Raw genomic sequence first — 22,436 nt, 5'->3', positions numbered from 1 at the left:
CCATACTTAACATCTGATTTTGTAATTTTGCTTTTTGTGAATTGCATCAGCCCTTCATTCAGCCAGTATCCAAAGTTTTTCTATCAAATGTTTGTAATTGTGAAACACAGAAGAACAGAAAGCCCCAAATAGATGGAATGGAAACTATAATTATCAGTGCAATTCATTTTTCGGTCTTTCACTTTTTTTAGTTATGGAGTTTAGGATTCAGTCACATGTTTATTATGTCTGTAGGGAGGTGTTTTATCATAATCTGGGATGCGTCAGACGGTCTGATATTTATCAATCCGGTATTTATAATATAATCAGTTTTGGCCACTAGGGATCAGAAAAAACATCAAAAACAAACTCGAACATACACAGCCAAAGTTTTATAGCTTAATGTAAATCTTAGCAGATATTGTGTAGTTTGAATACATAGCAGACAGGGAGCAACAGTAACATTAATTTGGAGTCATAATGCTGGCCATTGGATGAATGTAAGCCCCCTGTTTATGTTCCTTTTGGCTCTGTTTTGGTGTTCACCACCCCCTGAGAAAAAATATCTGTTCTTGATTAACCAAGGCTAGTCAAAAACACTAATGCCTTCACCTTTTGTTTGATGCTTGGAATTTTTTTTTTTTTTTTTTTTTTTTTTGCTGGAAACAGCTGCCTATTAAGGTTGGTGAGATGGATCCCTCCAGTAAATATTGGCGGATGGTATGTCAAAACAAAGAGCCAGTGTGTTTACATTCGCATACATCAACAAATAAAACTATGCTACATATTTACCATGTTTACCATCTTAGGGTAGCTTATGAGCATGAAGCACACTAAACACAAACACGGCTGTGTTTGAGGAGAATGTCCTTAGTTTTAGCTTCACCACTGAACTGTTTCTTTGAATTTTTTTTTTTTTTAGCTTGTAGTGTGAATGTCCTCACCATATTTGCAGCTTCGTGGTGCAGATAAACTCCTGCCTCAGTGAGTGACAATTTGTGATTGGCAGCGATCGATTTGTTTGTAATAAATTCGTTTACTGCTGTCCAGATGAAAGCAGCATAATTTCCTCTCTGATCCCACCTCTAGTAATGCAAACTTCTAAGGTTTAAACTGTCAAAATATGACAATATATGACGGACTGGTTACACAGCAGACATTTTAAAAATACAAGTGGACTTATTAAGCGTAACGATCGCTCAGTTTTGTCAGGTGTCCCTGTATCAGTAATGGTGAACTAGCATGAGTTTCCTCCTGTAACATGTCAAAATGTCTGTTGTGCAGCCAGTCCATTATGGTCACTTCTGAAATAACGATTTACCAGTTGTAAGACCACATATTTCTCTCAATATGTCCATAAATTTGTTTCCACATTCACAGCTTTTTACATGACATAACCAAGTTGCTCTTTTGATTCCAGCTTTGGGAGAATTTATAGTCACAGCTCACCACCACACATGGTCGCAGGCAATTTATAATTATGTTTTAGCTCTTTAAAGCAGTGTTTGTGAAAATTACATCATTTACTCCAAATGCACATTATAGTACCATCTTGTGTCAGATCAAAGGAGAAAATTACTTTAAATATGCTTTTACGTGATTCTTGGATGTCTTTTGTAACATCGCATGCTGTATGTGTTGTAAGTGGCTTGAAGACCTGAGGGTCTGCAACAATATAATGCTAAGTTTCTGTGATCCAAATGGCGTTCTTTGCTTTTGCAGTCTTGCTCCTGTCATGGCTATAAAATCGAGGAATATGACGAAGGAACATGAATGTAGGCAGTGCAGAAATCTTTCATCTTTCATTGCCACCCTGTGGAGTGGCTCATGGCTTCTCCAGTTGAATGGAGTTACATAAGATCTGCAGCCTCATACTTAAACAGCAGAGTCATAAATCAACCTGCACAGCTGCAACAACGCAGCAACTTTTGCTTGAGTTGTTGTTGAGTTGCTTGAGTGCTCCCTGTCTCTCCTTCCCTTTTGTCCTCCACTTTCCTTTCTCTGACGCTTTCCTTTGTGAAATCTGGAGAAGATAGAAATGATGGTGAGGGAGAGCATGGTAGCAGTTTTTATGATTCTTAGCTGTCTTCAGAGCCTTGCTAGTATGCATATTGGTAATGACAGCGATTTGGTTTAAAATGACAAGATGTGTCCATCTTTTACCTTGTTACGTCACCACTTTTCCTCGCATTTCCTCACTGCAGTTGCACTCTGAGGCCATAATTTGTGGACACATAATTTTTGGAACCATAATTTAAGCCACTTGAGCCATAATTTCTTTTTTCTGCAAAAGTTGCTACTTTAACTTGTATTATCAACTTTTCTGAACAAAGAGGGAAGTGTGTGAATCTTTGTTTCCTACTGTATTCCTGCATTCTTTCAGCATCACATAGCAGGATTTTGGCGGGAGCATCTCTTGAAAACCTTCCAAAAGTTTGAAAAATAGAAGCTGACGCAACTCTTTCCACGCTAGTTGAATTTAGCGTTTTGGGCCAGACAATTCGCTTTGCCAACCTGAGAGTGTGAAATTTGCTGTGACGCGCTCTTATGGTCCTTTGCCTGCTGTCTCTCATTCATTCAGCTAAACATCACTTCTTCCCCATCCTCTGTCTTTTTCTCATTACCTCACACACAGATTTGTTCATGCTGGGGTCCTAAATTATTTATAATTAGCAATTTTACTTTTCACTTTATGTTACAAAAAAGGGGGGTTTATTGTGAAGAAATTATTTGCATGCTATTAACCAGAGCAGTTAATCTGTTGCTCTAACAGAATTTTATTTTAATTACAGCCTTGCAGGTTTTCTGGCTGCTTTTACTCTTTGTCTTTAATCAAGCAAAGCAGAGGTAAACAAATCAATATTGTGCAGTACCACACTTTGTCCATTTTGTTCAGTCATTTAATAGCTTTATGTGGCCTCTTTTAGTGTTTGTATTGCACTGACTTTACAGCCACAGCATCATGTCATGTTACTCACGAACAGCTTAACACCTCGCTGAAGCACAAACAGGGGACAGCATCCGGTCTCTGTGGCCGTGACTGGCATATGAAGGGAGGAGTAGGAGGAAGAAGAGAATGGGACTCAACCACCGGATGTGTAGTCAGGAACCAGTCATCACTCTCTTCCTAATCTCCCTGTTCACCCCCCTGTTCACCACCATCTGGAGAGGATGCCAGGGACTGGCCTGGTGGCAGAATTAGACTCATGGGCTCAGAGCTCTGCCAGGCTCGAGAGGAAAATCCTGGAGGGAAAAGGCCTTTCTGCAGATCATGCTTGTCTGTCCTGCGCCCTCGCTCTGTAGTGTTGGCCAGCGGCCTGCAGTGCTGACGTAAGCTGCCCTACCTCTCGACAAGACAACATCTAGCTCATCTGGCATCCAAAACATGCCCATAAGAACAAATCCTCTGACTGTGGATTAGTCATAGGCTGCTGAGAAGCAGCACTTTGCAATGTATTGCAATCAAAGTGCTCCCCAGATCAATTATTCTATCATCTTTGCCTTGTATATTTTTTGTATTATTTGCTGTGCATGTTTAATTTAATTGTGTAAAAAGAGTTTTCTGTACTCCTCCTTCCTTTGCAGTAACTACATAAATAAACCAGTTAAGGTCACATTCGAGGCAGAGGTGCATAGTCTGTTTCTAAGCTTTATTCCCCTGGAGAGCACTGAACTGCAGAGAGCTATTTTTCTACAAGTAATGAGAGTGTGAGCTACCTCATACCTGGCCGGATAAATAAGGAGCCAAAGATGCGCTGAGTGCATATTGCAGGCTGTACATATTTGCTGCCATGTGCTACACTCTTTATTAATAATGCTATTCACGGTGTGGATAATGGAGAGCACATCAGATCTGTCAGCTTTGCCCCTCATTTGATTCCACACAGGTTGGCCAATTGGTGAAGAGAGCATAGATGTAGAGTGAAGTAATCCCCTCTCAATGATTACCAAAGTTTAATGCTCATTGCAAGCTACAGTAAGGAACATTTTGTCTCTGTCAGTGCGGTTGCTAAGCCAGATGGAATTCAGGCTGCATGGAGAAATAATTTTTGTTCACTCAGTGGGCAGGCAGTGCCAAAACATCTGATTGTCTTTGTTTTTCGCACCTCTACTCCTTCATAACAACAAGTCAGAGAAGTTGTACCAAACTGGTGGCCGCTGCTTCACTTTCACCTTTCATATTCTGCTGGGTCAGCGGTCAGGTTGGAGAGGAGATGAAGACAGGAAGTTATAATGGGAGGGTGGGCAGAGAGGAAGGTGGGGCCAATGTGTGTGTGTGTGTGTGTGTACTCAGAAATGAGTGGCACAGAATATGAACCATGAGTCTCGTCCCGGGAGAGGAGCTCATCCTCACTGATGAACTGCCTCTGATGCCCCCCCCCCCAGCAGCAGTTATATGGGTCACGTTCATGAGGGATCTTCAGATTGTAACACAAATCAATCAAGTCCAACATGATTTCCATTTCAGTCAGACTGTTATCATTTTGTTGTAAGCATCCTCTTCTGTCAGCTTCCAGGGCCTTGCGCCAGACATGAAAAGGGTTTCTAAATATTTCCTAATTATTTACATTTTTCATATTTTGTGTGTCCACTTAACATTTCATCTTTTCATTGCTCCCTTCATTCTTTTTGCTCAATTCTTTTTGTGTAAATGTCAACATGAAGGTGTAAACTGTGGATTAAAGTCCTTTCCACACTGCCAGGCATAAAATTCTGCAGGAGAAACGCTGAAGTTTATTGTTTTGTGTGCCAATAAATAGCTAAATTTAAACAATGTTTCTTATAAACGTAGTAATAATGTTGGGAGAAGTCTACAATTACAAACTTAGACACGGATAGCATTTTAGAAGCCAACACCCCCAAATGCTCGAAAACTACAAAGGACGTGACCTCAGTATGCCCACTGGTTGTTATAGTCCTGTGTATCGCCTGTCTCCACCTCGTACAGGTTTTAGTTTGGAAAATTGTTGGTCTTACATAACTCATGACTGCACTTTTCTTTCTTTTCTCTGCTCCTTAATTATGAAAGCTTTGTTTCAGAAACACAGTTTTTGTTATTATGCTGCAGTATTCACTGGAGTTTAAATTTGAATCTTGTCTAGACAGAAAAGCAGGAGTATCCAATATTTCATATGTGCTGGAAAAACATAGAAGCAGGAGGTTTTTTTTTCTTTTCTCCCATAAAAAAATCAATGTTTTTCTGACCTGGGGGGTAAACAATACCTGAATCTTCTGAAAGCCCCCCCATTTAAATCAATTTGCTATTAAACTGCTGAAGTCTATGAAGGGTAAACATGTTCCCATTATATAAAGAACGTGAATCTGATCTATTGGTGTACAGATTTGGGTAGAATGTATTTCCTTTCGGCTTTATTCAGCCGTTCGACCAGGGGTATGGTTACTAAGGCCTGGCATTCAGCCTTGGATTTGTACAACATGTGCGTGTATTGTTTGGTCATGTAGTGGTTTGTAAGAAAAACAGCATGGAGCAATATGGTTTGTCCTCCCATAATGTATCGTGGGTCTCTCACTGTGAATGCAAGGTTTTCTCTTCTACCTCCCTCCCACTCTCTCTCTCTCTCTCTCTCTTCCTCCCTCCCTCCCTCTCTCCCTCTCTCTCTCTCTTTCTTTTCGCTCACACTCTGCAAGGGTGAACGTGGGCGGCTGCACAGAGCATGACAGCAGTGCTCTGTTGAATATAGACTAGAAATGAGGAATAAAGAAATCCAACACGCATGGAAACACTGAGCCAGTCTTGATAAAGGTGCTTGTTTGTCTGTAGGGCTGTGGATGTGCAATTATCAAGCTTTAGTTTTGTTGCACCACCATGTTGTTGTGTTTGTGTGTGAGACTCCTGCTTTTAGAAAAGGTTGATTGGGATACTTTTTAAATTTGAAGTGAAAGTCTTCTATTGATGCCGATTTTGTGTACTAATCTCCAGCCTGACAGTGATTTTTGAATTTGTTTTTTACAATTTCTTCTCTGTCATGATGTATATTTTGGCTGTGTTTCATGCCAGGGGATGTTTGCATCCTTTAAAGCTTTTGTTTCTAAGTTCGCCTTTATGTAAGCATCCTCTTCCTTCCATCGTCTGCACTCCTGCTGTGATTTGTGCAGCGAGGGGCACGGCAACAGTGACACTGATGAGCAGAGCATCAGCCTCCAGCCGCGCGTGTGTGTGTGTGTGTGCGTGTGTGTGTCTGTCTGCCTGTTTGTGTACGTGCACTTCATAGTGAGTTTGCCTGTGTGTGTCACACCCCCCTTGACAGAGCGTTGGCATTGATGAATGCAACAGCAGCTGGGCTGAACTGAATGTTACTTCTGATTCTGTTTTTTCTTCTTCTCTCTCTGACACAAAACAAAACAGCAGAAAGACATTTTTCCAATTTCCTAACCCGTGTGATTTTCTCATAGAGGGAGGAAATAGTGTTGGCTGATCAAATGGCTGTGCAGCATTTGAACTGGGTGTAGAGTCGAGGCTGCCATGCTTTGCTGGGTGTTGGGTGACTGTGCAAAAAAAAAAAGTCACTGGATTAAAATGTGAACAGCTGGATGAAATATTCATAAAATGGACTTTTGCTTCATTTTCTTCATGACATTTTTAAAATGGATAAATCTGAAGGTCATTTCTAATCAAATACTAGCAACTTCACTGCTTTGAATGATATTAGCCACAAAGCCTCCCTTATTAAATGTTACAGTCTATCTTGCACACTTGATTTCAGTGTATTCGTTACTTAACAGGTACGTTGCACAACAGGACAGTCTACCAAAATGTTGCCCCTGTTATGCAACCTAAATTATGCCACTGGCAGATATGCTCACTTTTGCTTTTGTTTTTTTGTTTTATAATTGACTTTGATCATGACGTTGGCTGTGTTTCGTTATAGCTTCATTTCTACACATATAAATCGCTTTGGTGGAAATAGCACACAGTAATTGAAATTCAAATTATACTCATCTGTCGGAGCTATTTGAAGATGATCTCTATCAGTTTTTTTTACTGCACCCGACCTACTTTGTGAAGATAGAAGAGTGTGACATTAGTTCTTGTCTGTAAGACTGATAGAAAAAGTGTCTGAGTGCCTGTTTTACATGTCAGTTTCCAGTTTTCTTTGGAAACTAGAGAGCTAAAATTTTAGCATCAGGTTGGTTCACCGAAAGAGGCAGGCCGATGTGGCAACTCCTGAATGAATGGATGAATGAAATCGAATTGTCGTGCAAGTGAAATGTAAAATGAAATTCGTCTTGACACTTAAACAGGCACGAGGCCTTTGAGGTTGCCTAGGCAACTGGTTGTCTGTGCAGTGGATGGGCAAGTGGGCGTGGAGTCAACAGGGGTTTGTGGGCCGGTGATAGCGGAGAGGCGATTGGCACACAGCACATGCCGCACGGGGGCTCAACGCAGATGATCTGACAGCACGGTTGACCCTTGTCCATCTGCGGGGAACCGAGGAGGGTCACATCAACTCACACCCCTGCCTCTGTGGCGTGCCGCAGCTGGACCGCCGCAGGCGACTTGTGAAAACTCCACAATCGAGGAGGAGCACCTGGTGGAAGAGGATTATTCCTTCCTTCAGCTGCTGTTGATTTTTAGATTACGGTCTCGTGTGGATGTTAGAAGGTCATGCCTCATCAGGCTTGTTGTCATGAGCTGAAGGTGTCAACTGCCTTACAGTTAAGATGATCAGCTGATTAGCTATTTGGCCAATAGAATATCAGAAAATTGTAAAGTACCTCCTAGAGCCCAAAATAATGTCTGTAACTTTTTTTATTGTTTGACCAGCAGAACTTGGTATTTGGTTTTCTGTGGGGGCTGCAACTAATGATTATTTTCAGAATTTAAATTACCCTTTGAAGTTTCAGTTGCCAAAGGTGTTGTTTATTTTATTCAGCCGACGGTCCAAAACCCAATAATATCCAAATAGGACAACACATTTGAGAGTCTCTAAACAGTGGGTATTTGCTTGAAAATGGCTTAATCGATCATCAAAATAGCTGCAGATTCATATTCTGCTGATTCTCTCTCTCTTTATCTCTCTCTATTTTGTGACCTTTTGTAGACCAAATGATTAGTCGGCCATTTGAGAAAATAATAGAGCTTGTTCAGAGTCAGAATCAGAAATACTTTATTGATCCCTGGGGGTAATTCAATAGTGAAATCATTAGGTAAAAAAAGCCCATCTTGTATTTTAGTTTACTCTTTTTAAAAAAATCTCTATCTATATTACCCATCACGAGATGGAGAAGAATTTTCATGCAAGCAAAACTATCACCACAAGAATCCAGTTCACCTTCTCATTCAGCAGGTTTACAAACTTCCCTCAAAAACTACTGCATAGAAACAAATGCAGCCGAGTGTCGTGTGGTTTTCCGTGCTCAGCTTTAACCACAAGCTGACCACACTCTGCTGTTTACAATTTGTGTAGCAAAATGACACCCTTAACTAGAAAACACAACGAAAGACAGTGGCCAAACATGGAAACAAAAATTTCCATAGGTACATTTATTAAAACAATGCAAGCATAATGCTTGTTTTGCTGCAAGAGCCTAATTAGCATTCCCTCCCTGTTCATCTTGTGTGTAAATAAGTTGAGCCAATGGGAACGTCTGCTGCCATTTCCCCTGAATCATATAACCGCCACGTTCATTTCCATTGAGCAGTGCCTGTTTAATGGCTAATTATTCACATAAATTTGCAGCCTCTCTGCTGCGTTTTCCCCCCTCAGCCAGTCACCGCAGCCATTTTGTTCTTACTTTGAGTGAGAGGCCGACCAACAGTGAGAGAATCCACTGAGGATGCGGAGTGCGTGGGCCACTACCCCACTGATGAGCTTCTTATGTAATATCCGTCTTCCAACCTCGCAGTGCATGCTGGTGGATTGTCCAGAGTGAGCACAAGCTGGTAGATTTTTCACTCCTGTGTGGCTGTAGCTAACAGAGATGCCTGATTTCTTTTCTTTCTTTTTTTTTTTTTTTTTTATCCCGGAAGTTGAAATATCTTAACTTAAAACTTAAACATAATCTGAAAAATAAATAAAGGATCATTTACATCTTTTAATATCATGTTAGAAAATGTGAGTGGGTGGTATCTTTTGGCTACCCCTGGAAATTTCCAAAAATTATTCTGTATCATCTGTCCATCTTTGAGTGTTTTCACATTTCCTTTCAGTGCATGCAGTAAAAAAAAGGCTGTAGCTGCAAATAATCTTATGATAGTCTGCCCAAAATGTATTCAGCATTTTTATACAGCAACAGTGCCCCCTTGTGGTGACGTCCTGTGTGACATACACACAGGAGAATTTTCTTTTTGACCTTTGATGTGAAGCTGACAGAGGAACAAAGTTGGTACAGTGTCAAATTGAAGTGAGACCGCAATAGAGCCACTGCAACAAATAATATTACCCATGACCACCGAGGGGACGCGGGAAACAGAGGGCGTCCGTTGTGTTATGCCCGTCTCTGTGCGGTACGTGGGCAGAGCTTATGTTGGGATTTAGATGGATCTCTTCCGTTTATTGTGTCAAGGCATTGCTCAGTTGTTGGCTAAAGTCAGATTAGCTATTTGTTTACCTTCCATAGCCATCTCTTGTATGTGCTATGTACAGATGCTTTTGTGGTGTGGTGATTATCTGTGAATCTAGAAGTCTATCTGGTAAAGGCCAGTGCATCACAATGATACTCATGACTGAGCTCTGCTATGACTGACCATGTTTCTGTTTTGTTTTCTGTCTTTGGTTGAGTGGGCCAGAGGCTTTAAGCCACTTTTCCCCCGAGTGACCTGGGTATTTAATTGAAGATTTTCTTTTCTTACGTTCTTGCATCCTAAGTTTTTCATGTGGTGGTGTTGTTTCAAAGACAAGTTTATGATCGCTGCAGAAGCTTTAGCTTTAAAGGGCTGTGACCCACTTTGCCTGGAGCTACTGTGTGATGACACAGATGCTCCGTGTGAAGTGGGAAAGCACAATAGCAGCGGACACAAATCGATTTAAACAACAGTAGCTGGAACCAAATCTGAACATTCAAGTTGCATCTCTGATGGTCTTTGGATTAGCTATACTGGTTTTGAAAGTTGTGGCAGTTTCCTATGTTAATAAGCATTAAACTGAGGAATTTTTGACTTTTTAATGCTGAATCAAAGCACCTGGTGACATTACTTGCGAGTGAGTAAGCTTTACCTTATGAAAACCTTGATAGGTGGATACATATTTATCTTGGCCTTAGATCTATAGCAGCATGAGTCATTGCTGGACGATTAGGAGGTATGGAGACACAAGCAGACTGACAATTTACGTGTGAAGAGGATAATTAGCGATCTTTCTCCCACATATTTTTATTATTAGAGCAGACATTTGAGTAGTCAGGAGAGTTTATTCGCAGCCAGTGTCCCGGGGGATCGTAGCAAGTATGACCCCGGCCCAGGTAATGCTTTGTCAGTGTAGTTTGTTGCATACCAATCGTGCATGTGTCACAACTTTTTCAGTTTGTTTCTTCCTTAACAAAGTCTCCTTAGCACTAAGAAAGTGAAAGCCAGTGCAAATCAGACTGAATCCTGACAGCAGCTGCTTATCTGTCAAGTATTTCGTAAGCAAACATGTATTTACCTCCTTAAGCGCTTTACACGGGAAGTTAATTTGCCATTTGAGAAGCAGGAAATTACCATCAAGATTGACACTACACACAATCGCTCGTTTCTCCTCAATATTTTCTGTATTGTCCTGCAGGGTTTTCATTTATTTTATTTTTGTTTTGTTGTTTTTTTTTTTAACCTTTCAAAAAGTTGTGAGTTGAATAACTGTCATTTGCAATCGCGGTGGACTGTAAGAGATCATTTCTATTACTGACAGACTAACTGTCTCCGGCATCTTCAATAAGGATTGAATTCATATCCGGAAGTTTGAGAACTTTGAGCCCACAAGCTCATCGCTCGTTTAATTTATGCATTAGAATGAAATCAGTTTTGATTTTATCTGATCACTTCTCTGTTGCAATATTTCAGGTGGTAGCGATGATCCTTAAAATAATCACTCACTTTGACTTTAATGTCGACAGGCTTTGTCTTCCAGCACACATTAGGTGAGAGATTATCACTTGACGTCATTACAAGATTAAAGCAGTGTGGTGTCACCTGAGCGCCTGCATGCCGATGTTCAGGTGGTGGTTTACTGATAATGAAACATTCGGCATCATCTACTAAAAGATATTTGCAGTAATTTAGTAATGACCCTGTTTCCACTTATTTTCATTTTAAACTTCAGCTTTGTGAGTTTTTAGGGACTTAAATCATCTGTTTGATGCTGTTCAGTGGCAATAGGTGCATTAGGAAGTCTACTGTGCTTCTGACTGCACACCAGCACAAAGGAAAAACATCAAAGGACATGGACTTGTTTATTGCAGTTCTTGGGAAAACCTGTCATTTCAGTAGAACCCATTCAGTTTTATTTCTCTCTTCTTCTTTTTTTTGTTGTATCATTTCCCAAAATGTCCCAAAACCCAAGGCTGTATGCTTTTATATGTTGACCATGTCTTGGATGGCTATTCACCGAAAAGACACGTCTTTATTTATGTCAACATTTATTTACGCATTCACACCAGGAGGCTACCCAGTACAACCATAGTCTTATCTGTTGGACACTGAGCAGCTTCACTGTAGCAGCTTGAGTTAATGAACATTAATTTTCCCCCAATCAGATTTATTCTGTAGGTCTGAGAGACTGATCATAAATGATCCTCATCTGGTCACGTAACCAATTTAGAATTCTTACCTTCATTTGTTTGGGTGCATAAAAAACAGTTTAAACTGTGAGATAATTTCATTGATGTATGAAGTTTCCCTCACCAGTGGCTCCCAACATGAGGGTCAGGACCACAAGGAGGAGTCACTGGATGTATCTGAGGGGTCAGGAGATGATCAGAGGATAGGATAGGAAGTAGAGAAAGTAGACAAAGCCTCCTCTTCAATGGTTCATTAGCCACAGAGGTTATGAACCACTGCACTAAAATATAACACCGGTGAGCTTTGTGTCTGTGTGTTTCTGCTACAAACTTCTTGTGTTCAGTATGTAGTTGACATTCAGACAGTGAATATCTGATATATTGTGTATCTGTTTTTGTTGAGTAAAGTACACTAAAAGATGCTGTTTTTGATACCATTTATCTTTAAAAAGTCTGCACCTTTTTGTATTTGCCATTTCTAAAGTTCTTTATCAGCTCTCTGAAAGAACCAGTCTCATGTTTCTCTAGATAGATGAGGCTTGTGTTATGAGAAAGGAAAACTGATATCAACATAATGTCGGCCATCCTGCAGCTGTCACCGTGATGGGCTCAAAACTGACGCTGCTGTGCTGATCTCATTGGCATGCAGCAGCCGCTTCAGACTCGATACAAAAGGGCCTATCAGTCAAAAATAACAGCAAGAGACACGAGGCTTTACCTTTTGATCCCCTGAATACTGACCTTGAATCTCAGCTGTTTAAACTTGCCTGCGTCAGGTAAAACAGAAGGGAGGGTTGGGATTCTAGTTATTTTTTGCACCTATCTTTCCACCATCAGCGCTGAAGCAGTGGAGTGCCATAGCACCTTTCAGCAGGTTTCTCCCTCCACAAGCGCTCACACCTGTCTCATCTGCCAGGAGCCCAGAAATAGTGCACTGCAGCAGGGTGCCTCTCTGAGGGGCGGGCAGCCATGTGACCTCAGAAACTATAGTACCTATGGAGATGCCTGAGTAAAAATAGCAGAACCGTCATCTTAGTACTGTAGATCAGGCTGTGTGTGTGTGTGTGTGTGTGTGTGTGTGTGTGTGTGTGTGGGGTGAGGTGGGGGGGCTTCCCCTGGATTTCATTAATCTTAAAGTGTCGGCAGTTATTTATCACACAAGGTTACATAACACAGAATCACATTATAGAACTGCATCTTCCCAGAAGGTGTGGGTGCACATAAAGCCGGTGCATCTTGGCAGTTTTTTGAAGTGGCAGTTATTCGTAACAGTATAGTTAAAGAACAGGTCTCCCTTCTCCTGGGGGATGCTGCTGATGCGGTGTTCAGCAAGCACGGGGAGGGTGGAGAGGTTGTGGGCGGATAGGATCAAGTTAAAGAGACGCAGAGGGAGGGGAGGAAGAGAAGGAAGAGGAGGAGAACCTGGAGGAGATCACATTGTTGTGTCATTTCTGCTGCTGAGGATTGTTTTCCAGTAGCCCAAACCGAAATTCTCAGCTCATTAGGCAGCTTATTTCACTTTGGATTACTCAAAGGAAGATAGGATGTTGCATGCGGAGTGTGTGCGTGCGCGCATGTGTGTGTGTGTGTGTGTCTGTGTGCATCATATTCAAACACAATCAACCTCAGTGGCAGGGGGAAAAATCAATTGCTGAAAAGTTAGCATGGATTGGAGGTGTAGGAGGTTATGACACTTCAGATCTCAATGAGGCAGTAATTCTGAATAATAATGCACACTGTACATGCTCTGCATACGTGATTCTTGCTATGAAGTGCGTTAAAGAGGCCTCAAGTGCTTCATATTCGCTCTTGCTCATTAAATGCCCATTTATCGCAATTTTGATGTCATTTTCTTTGCTGAAAAATGATTTGCTTCGGGTGGAAAGGTGCTGAAATGTTGGACATATTGTTCGGCTACTGGAATTAGTGCAGCCTAAGCCTAACGTCAGCATTTTTCTAGCTCTGATGCACAGGAACACATTTCATCACTAAAAGTGCAGAGATGACAACTGCATCATTCCCTTGGATGTTTGCTTCTTTGAGTCTTAACTGTACTTGTATGGCAGCTGCCTGCTTGGACACTCTCCACAGAGCTGCACAAGTTATTAAATAAATCTCTTTGGTACAGCAGATATGTGCCTCCATTAAGTTGACTAGATTCTGACAGCTTCTGAAGGGAGAACTCACTTTTTTTTCCCCCAGTAAAGATGGCTTGCCAGTATTTGAAAGAAATCATTCTCCAGGCTGGATGTGAGTCTGAACAAGCTGGGTTGATCTCTCGAATTCTCAAGTAAAGGAGTGAGAGTTTAGATGGATGTTATTATTATTATTATAATACAAATTCCAAATATATTTTATTTTTACCTTAAGGTTAAAAACATGTATCTCTTCATGTGATATCTCACGCAGGCTTTTTTGCCACTCATTCTTCTTCAAACCTACAAAAACGGTTGTGCACAGTTTTTATTTTTTTGAGGGAGGATTTTATTGGTCAGTTGAATACCGTCCAATTTTCACGTCTTTCAGTTGCCAGTGTCAAGACCTGACGCTGTGGTAAAACATCAGATGGAGTCTCAGAAACTGTGTGTTCAGCACAGCGTGGTGCCCTGCAGATCCCGTTCAGCAGTTTTGATATTCTCACATTACAAAGTTAAAGACGGCGAAAAAGAAAATGACGACAAGCTTATGTTTCTATATTACTCTTACGACTGTGAGTATGGGAAGCTGTTGTGTATGTTTCATGGAGTTCCGGCTAGTCCATCTCAGTGCTGCCACTTCCAGACTTGGCTAACATTATAACAAAAGCCCTCCAGCAGGCCTCATTTCTCGAAAGCCAGATTGCAGGAAATGCTAGTCAGGCACCATCGCTCAGTGTCTCCACGTCCAGTTTAATCACATCCAGGTTTTCTGGTGCACCTCGACCTGCTGCTCATGCCCACATTGTGCCGGACTGAAAAAAAATGAGCATGATGAAATGTTTCCTCCTTGGATGTACCTGGCAGGGACAGGATGATATGTCATTATGTTAAGGGCACCTAAAAATGTCATGAGGAGTGTGTAATATAACTGCACCATACTGACTTAGACAAATAGAGCTGTCATAAAACTTCACAAATTAGGATACAGATGTTTGTGCTGGCCTCTCCAGCCTCGATGTCTCCGTCATTCAGCAATTGTAGACAGCGACTGAGCTGGAACTAAGCCTCTGTGTGTGGCTGTCTGATTCAGGACATGTCCCCATCCAAAATACTGATGGTGTGTCATTTCTGATAGAGGTTCACAATGTTTACTATAAATGAATTCAATTTCACGCTAAAGCTCCACTTTTGAAGCCTCAGGGAAATTTCAGGCCTGTGCGAGCTACAGGGAGGGAATCTCTATCTGTCAGTTTGGTGTTTTTGATCTTGAGATGTTAAAAATAATTTTTTTGTTGTTGTTGTTTCTTGATCTTTATATGTTTACCTCTCTGTCTTCCCTTTCCTGTCCTTCACTCTCTATGCAGCATGCTAATTGCTGGTAACCAAGTTACCACAGTGCCCGTCCTAGTGAGTGCCATTTAACTTGAACCAATGGAGCGTGGCCTCATTGCCAGTCACCTGTGGAACTGAATGTCCCAGAGTTATTTCACAGGCCGAGGATTTGAAATCAGTCACAGATATGCTAGTTAAGCGAACATAACAGCAATTAATCCTACATTGAATGCAGAATCGATGATGCGTCACTATCCTGGAGCCATTATCTGTTGAAAAGCGATTGCATAACTGTTTGCAAATGGCAGAGTGTCAAGGGAGGAACACTGAATCTTTCCACACAGAGTTTTGATTTTGCAAAACTGCGGTTCATCAACAGCACCAGCTTGATAGAAACAAATAAATACTCCTGTGTTAAATCAGTCAGCTGCGCCTCCATTGGTTTGCATGTTATTTGGGGGGGGTTGATGGTATTCCTCATGACTTCTTTGTAAAATGGTGTTGTCAGCTTTGTAACGAAGCTTCCAACTTATTGTCTCAGCATGCATGGGCGGCACAGGAACGGAGACAAAAGGCGTGGGAAATTACATGGGAGCTTGTGCCCAAATGTGTCGCTATTCTTGGCGCTCTTTTTGGAACCGCACGGAAAGACAAACCTCGAAGGGATTGAAAAGTAGAGGACTGAACAGAATTAGACAATATTTAGTAGATTTACTCTCCCGCAAAAATACAGCAGAATTATGGTGGTGCACGTAATCCGCACAAAGAACTGATGATTGTGGCTTATGCTATGCATCTCAAGAGCAGCGTTGCTACCTAATGAGGAGTAGGAAGGGTGTTTAAAAATCAGAACCAGGGTAAAGTTAGCTTCATAGTTTAAGTGTTTTTTCTTTATTGTAGCAAGATGAAGTCAGTTTGTGGTCTACTGATGTTGTGATTGGCAGTTCCATTTATCTCAACAACTGCGAGATTGTTGTTATAACAGGATGACGGTGTGACACAAGAGTGTGGCTGAAGGCCAGATGGTGCATGACAGATTACATGTTGCTATTAGAAGAAGGAAATTGGAATAAGAGTAGTATTCAGCTAGCATGAAAGCTTGAACGCTATAGATTTTGGCAATCAAAGCTCTTCTCCTAAACCACACAGAAGCCTGATTGAAGGGATTTCAGTTTGCAAACTGTAACCTGCTTCACATTCTCACATATTTTAGCTATCACTGGACATTATTTTCAGTGAATTGATTGACTGAAATGCAAGAATACCTCATCTTTGCTCCCTGTGTTCTTGTGTAATAACACTAGAAGTAATACTGATATTGGCACCGCTCCTACATTATAATAAAGATTACAGAATGCAATACCACATCAAAGCTATTGCATGAAAGTGAATTTGGAGAAGTTTTGAAAGATGACACCAGAAGTAAAGCGGGGGTTTGCAAACTAATGTGTAGAGGAGGAGGAGGACTGGGAGCCACCAGCCCACACAAACCTGCCTGTAAAAACTGTGCATCTCTCTGCAGCTTCCTCCTACGTTCTCTCACTGGTCATTTTGTCATCTTCTGCAAACCAGTATATGCCTCCGTGTTTCCCTGCCCGTTCCCAGCGACTGAAATTCGCACTGACCTTTTCTGTGTTCAGTTGTTCCATTCTCTCTCTCTCTAGCCAGGTCTTGCAAACTTCATCCGCTGTTCTTCATCTGGCACATCAAACGAGTAGTGGCATAATGCTGGCAGGGCTGTTGTGATGGTAGCACAAATCAATAGTCGAAAAGTCAAGACTCCCACCTGTTCATCCACCCATGCATGTTCAGTACATTTGCAGACAAGTGCTGGTCCTTGGCACTTTATGTTTTGTGTTATTTTCTGTCAAAGAAAACAGAGAAATTAGCAGGGAGGATCTTGAATGTCAAACATTTTAAGAAAAGGGGCTTCTTGCTGCCTGTACAGTTTAGGTTACACAACTATTACACACTCTGTCGCTGTCTCTCTCCCATTCAATCTCATACATTCTCAGTCGCTGTCTTTCTCTCACACACTCTATACAAATGCATTGCTCTCTCTCAAAACCTGAATTTTAGAGACAGAAGCGTCTGGAATTTTTTCACAACCTCCCACAGACGTCCTCGAACCTATCATTTTCTCTGCAGTGGAGCAATGGTGACGTATGCTCATCGCTAGTGCAGCTGAATTTTAAAAAGCTCTACGCCCACGCTGAATACCACTACTGCAAGCATAATTATCATAAACTTTCCTTGCCGTCTGTAGCCCTTCTGTCTCTGTGTATGAATGTCCTGACTGATTCAGTTGCTAACATTAATTCAGTGTTGATACAGAAAGGGGTCTGGTAATATTATGTCTTTGAAAATTGGTAGATCGTTGTCTAATCACTGGGTGTGGGGGAATCAAAAAGCACATGTTTGCATATTTCCGCTGTGTGTTTTTGCGTGTGTCGGTGCATGGGTTCCTGCACACACAGATGCACAGATTGCTCACGTCACACCCAAAGTGCAAAGTTTGTTTACATTACATCTCGAAGCGATTCTCATTGTGGCATTTGGGAATAAATACTGTTGTACATTATTTTGACAACCTTTGAACAACATCTCCTATGTGTGTTGTTGTTGTGTTTTTTTTAAATCAAATTATAATTCAGGTCTTTCAAGGTCGTTTGCTGTTTGACAGATCTGTTTGTAGGGTTTTTGTGCCAATGAGAGCTGAATAGTCACACCCAGGAAAACATCAGTGCTCCAGAGGGACTCCTTTGTGACTGCCCACACTTATAATTAACTGGGATAATTCAGTCTTCTTGTTTTCTTAAGATGTGGTGACAGATTTTTAATTTTAGTTACTTTTTGCTTAGCTGGGTTGCCACAGTGGCATGAGTGAGGGAACACCTGGGTGTTATGAAACCTCCTCACAATGTGGTATATTAAATAAGTACATATGTATTAGAAAATAACTTTACATTTGTACATTTGCATAAACAATTATTCTAATTGTCAATGTGTTTTTTCCCCAATCACTGACTAATCGATTGGTTGCATTAAACTGAATGAAGTCAGCTATACGTGACCAAAAACCTTTGATTTTTTTGTATCTGTGATATTGTACTGCTCCTTTTATGACATTGTCTATTTAGATATTTTGGTTCAATAATCGACCAATGGCTGTATTCAGTATTGCTCAGTTGTTCAGCCATTCATTACACCCCATGTAATGAGACGCTCAATTGTTCACTCAGTAAATTCTGAAGATTTTGGACCTGTACGATGATATGTTTATAAAATGTGGAGTGTTGCATTGTTGGATTGATTGTGGAAGGTAGTAATCATTGCCATGGATACTGCTTTTCTGTTCCATTGTGGATGTATTTACACAGAACATACAGATAAAATGCTGTTTTGTAAATGTAGAGGACCGTAAAGTCAAAAGGAAATTATTTTAGACACTGTGTTTTACTGTATGCGTTGTGCTTTATGTAATATCCTAGAAGCAGCTAATACTGCTAAAAGCTCACTAGTTGTAAGGAGTCATCAGTAGTCATGTAGTCTTACCATTGCTGTATCCCTGTATCTGAATATCTGGAAGCAGTTAAACTATTAGTGGATCTATATGCACCTTAATGGAATCATGGACCAATTTAATTTTTAAATATACAGATTTATTTAAAACATGATCTTATAAGTAAGCACTAGCTAAAACATTTAGCCTCAAAGATCTTCCCCTCAGTATTTATCTAAACTGCTCTACATTTTTTCCATTTTTTGCCCAAATGCACATTGTAACTAGCAACCAGCTAAAATTAAAACCCAAAAAATGGCATCAGGAGTGAATTGACATGGTTGAAGAAAAGGCGAAATCTCTCACAGGGTCAATTAACAATTCAAGTCTCTGGTCTGTGATGATGCTAAGCACTATGACTCTGTACAGTGAGGTCAGATGTCTTCTCAGTCAAGGACTTTCTCTGATAGCTGTGAATAATTCCCTCTAGTTTTTCCATGTTGGGTTCCCTGTGCAATACAGTCATTTACATTCGCATGAGGCTATATTTAAGAGCATGACATCAATACCAATGAAAAGTCATGAACGTTTCATTAATCCTTGTGAATCACTGATGCAAGTTCTGACACTGATTTGTCATGCAAAGCTCTCACCAAACAGCTCTGAACTGTGTGGACGACACGGCTATATTTGAGCTCGAGGAAAGCAGATAACACCACAGGTTTTGTCTGCGCAGTCCTGAGGAACGCTGGATGCTCGTGAGGTGTGAGTCGTGCTGCTGTTGCGTATGTGTGAATGAGGTCAGCAACACCTTACTGACAAAAAACATATTAGGCAGCGTTCAGTTACAACTAACTAACTGCCATCCTCATCCTCATTATCCTAAGGCAGGGAACCGCCTTCACCGATTGTTCCTGTTAGCCTGTTTGCCAGTGGAAGCAAACTGTCCTCCATGAAAGTGTGTACATGTCTGCACAGCTGTCTTCCTCACACTGACTCATGTTCTAATACTGACGAGGGGTTAGTAAGCTTTACTCATATGGCTTGGATGCATCATTCTATGTGCCAGACAACAACAGTCGCGCGCAGTGTCTGCGTCTGTATATTAATACACCAGTGCTGCCCGTCTGTCATGTCTGCTGTTCAAACGTGCCTGTCCTGTGGTTCCTGCTAATAGGCATTCAAAAGGTATCACAACCCCTGAAATTGTTTAAGCCCTGAAGGTAATTGGCGATGCTGTGAAAACCATTCCCAATTCAGCCCCTCACTATCTCCAAGCTTACAGTCGGTGACTGCAGCATCCGAATGAGGTTCCTGAATTTTAGATGTTGGCTCAAACTTTGACAAGAATGTTCTTAGAGGGCTGTTTTTCTCAAAATGCAGTCTTCAAATCAGTGTACAGTACCTTAGTGATGTTACTGCCCCCCTCTGGAAATGTATAGTATAGTATATTGTGTCAGATTATCTCGACTGAAAATGCAAAGATGATTGAATAACATAAGCTCTAACCGAATTCAGTTTGGATGATGAGTCAAAAATACAGACTATTTAATTAGGGACTGTAATACATTTTTCAAATAAAAGTATACCTGAACTAAATGGGTGTTATTTCCCATTAGATATGAAAGAAAAAATGTTCCTTCTTGTCTTCTAATTTACTTTGGATATGCTATGTGTAAATGTGTGATGCATTTACAATTTAACGTTATGTTTAGACTGCTGGGAGAGATGACTGGTTGTGTTGTTTTGAATGTAGCCTGAGGGACGGAAAGGACAAAGTCAGGGCAGAGCCATGTTGGCAAAACAACAACACGTTTTTTAACAGTGACACACACACACATAAATAGATAACCAGCCAACACACACAGTATGACATCTGCTCACAAAAAGGCAGATGTGTACTCATGCACAGAGAGAGATATAGAGATGGAGGAGGGTAATCCAGGAGCCTCAAAACATGCTAATCCAGTTTTTCTGAAAAACCCTCCCTGCTGCCATCAAGATACGGTTACAAGAGAGAGAAACATTTAGCTGTGGGATAGGCGAGGAGTGAGGGGCACACAACAGAAGCTCTGTTACCTTGTCAGCACTTTGAAATCCCAGGATTTACTACAGTGCAGGTTTCCTCCGGACCGAACCGCAACAGAGACAACAGGACAGTGGATTAACTTTAATCCTATCAGAGTTTCTTATGTAGGACCCTCTTCACAAACACCTGCATTAGGAATTACCAGGAGGAAGTGAACCATGGCACATGGCCTCACTGGGCCACTTCCTCAGACCAGTAGCCGCTCGGGTTTCTGCTGGTAACCACATTATCAGGTCTGCATGAAAGGCACATCATGGCCACAGCATGATGCAGCTGACAAAAGAGAGATTTTCCGGGACAAAAATGACCCAGGACTAACACTCTGACACTGGAGCTGAGCATTGAGCCACAAGGTGATTTTCTCAACGATCTCTGATGTAGAAGCAAAAGAAGACGAAACCCATGAGGAGAGGAAAATGAAAAGGTGACCAACAACTTGGACTGACACATAAAATTTCAGGCACCTTTGCATTTTCTCTTTAGAGGGTTAAATTATGAGTGATGTAAACGTCCCTTTGAGTTCATAAGAAGACCATGTTGCTGTGCTTTGGGAGTCGTAGACGAATTCGTCGCCACCAGGTCCCATGGAACGAAACAGACCGTTTGCTTGATGATGATCAGATGATTCCCAACCCTTGCTTTCTAGACACAGGTAAACGCCAGCACAATTTCACACGAGCTCTTAATTTACTGTCACGGCATCTGGACATTTTACTGGTAATACTCAATATTCTGTCTCATGAGAAACATCAAGATTTCCCTGGTTGTGCATATGTGTGTATGGTTACTGCACTTGCTAAAAAGAAAAGCACTAGGTTTCCTGGAACCATACTTTAAATGTTTGATCTTTAATTGTTTTCATTCTAACAGTCTACTGATAAGAACACAAAAGAAAAAAATGCACCAAGAAACACCTCTCTGATCACACGCACTCTGAATGGTATGAAAAGGCAAAGACCTTGATGCAGTCGAGCTGGATCAAGGCCTCTGGAGCGTGTTTTTTGTTCAACCCGAGGAAATGATTCAGCTATGTGAGGATCTTACAGTGTTTTTATGAAAAGAGAGATTTTTGCAACAAATGCTTTGGGCACAAAGCTGCTGTGACGCTTGGACTGCAACTTTCAGCTTCATGGTTATGCTGGATTTCCCACAGTGACGCACTCTGAGAATGGGCAGTCAGTGTTGCCACTTTTTCTACTGTTTTCCCTGTCACGGTCCCTCTTCAGTAATAATGATAATGCAAATTCTGACAACTTGCCTCTTCTGGGATTTTATGTAACATCGGAAGTGTTGTACTGAGACCTTTTCATTTAATATCCACATATAAACATTGTTGTTCTGCTCGTGTGTCCTAAAAACACTGTTTGGGCTAATTATACTAGTGTTAATATTAACTAAAATGAAAGCAGTGGAAACCTAAGGGACGAGTTTCAACAATATTCCTTTCCAACCAGCATTTTTCTCTTTTTACCACAAAGGGGCAGCACTCTGGTTACAGTCCTCACTGTACTGTAACCAGAGTGCTGCAGAGCTAAGAAGGCAAAATCTGGCTTCAGATGATGATCTTTATAGCATATGATCCTGTATTTGATGGCTCCATTTCGGTTCATTAATGCATCATGGAGCAGCACACCTTTGAAAATGGAACCGGGAAAATGTATAGGATGTTCGGTCCATTAAG

General features: G+C 41.2%; 1 protein-coding gene across 3 annotated transcripts in view; it reads left to right on the top strand.

Annotated features, from left to right (window-relative positions):
* Positions 1–22,436, top strand: part of agap3 (ArfGAP with GTPase domain, ankyrin repeat and PH domain 3) — a 111,468-nt gene that overhangs the window by 17,499 nt on the left and 71,533 nt on the right. Inside the window, exon 1 of one of the 3 annotated variants that reach the window (XM_046407333.1) lies at positions 20,684–21,407. The exons of the other annotated variants lie outside the window; for them this stretch is intronic. Within the exon in view, the coding sequence (XP_046263289.1) occupies positions 21,290–21,407 (118 nt within the window). The 5' untranslated portion in view covers positions 20,684–21,289. Of the gene's footprint in view, positions 1–20,683; positions 21,408–22,436 lie in introns of those variants that run through there. 3 annotated transcript variants of the gene reach the window in all.

Source organism: Scatophagus argus, chromosome 13, assembly GCF_020382885.2.
Source record: "Scatophagus argus isolate fScaArg1 chromosome 13, fScaArg1.pri, whole genome shotgun sequence".
NCBI lineage: Eukaryota > Metazoa > Chordata > Actinopteri > Scatophagidae > Scatophagus > Scatophagus argus.
Note: the sequence above shows the minus strand (reverse complement) of the source record. Positions and strands in the feature narration are given on the sequence as shown.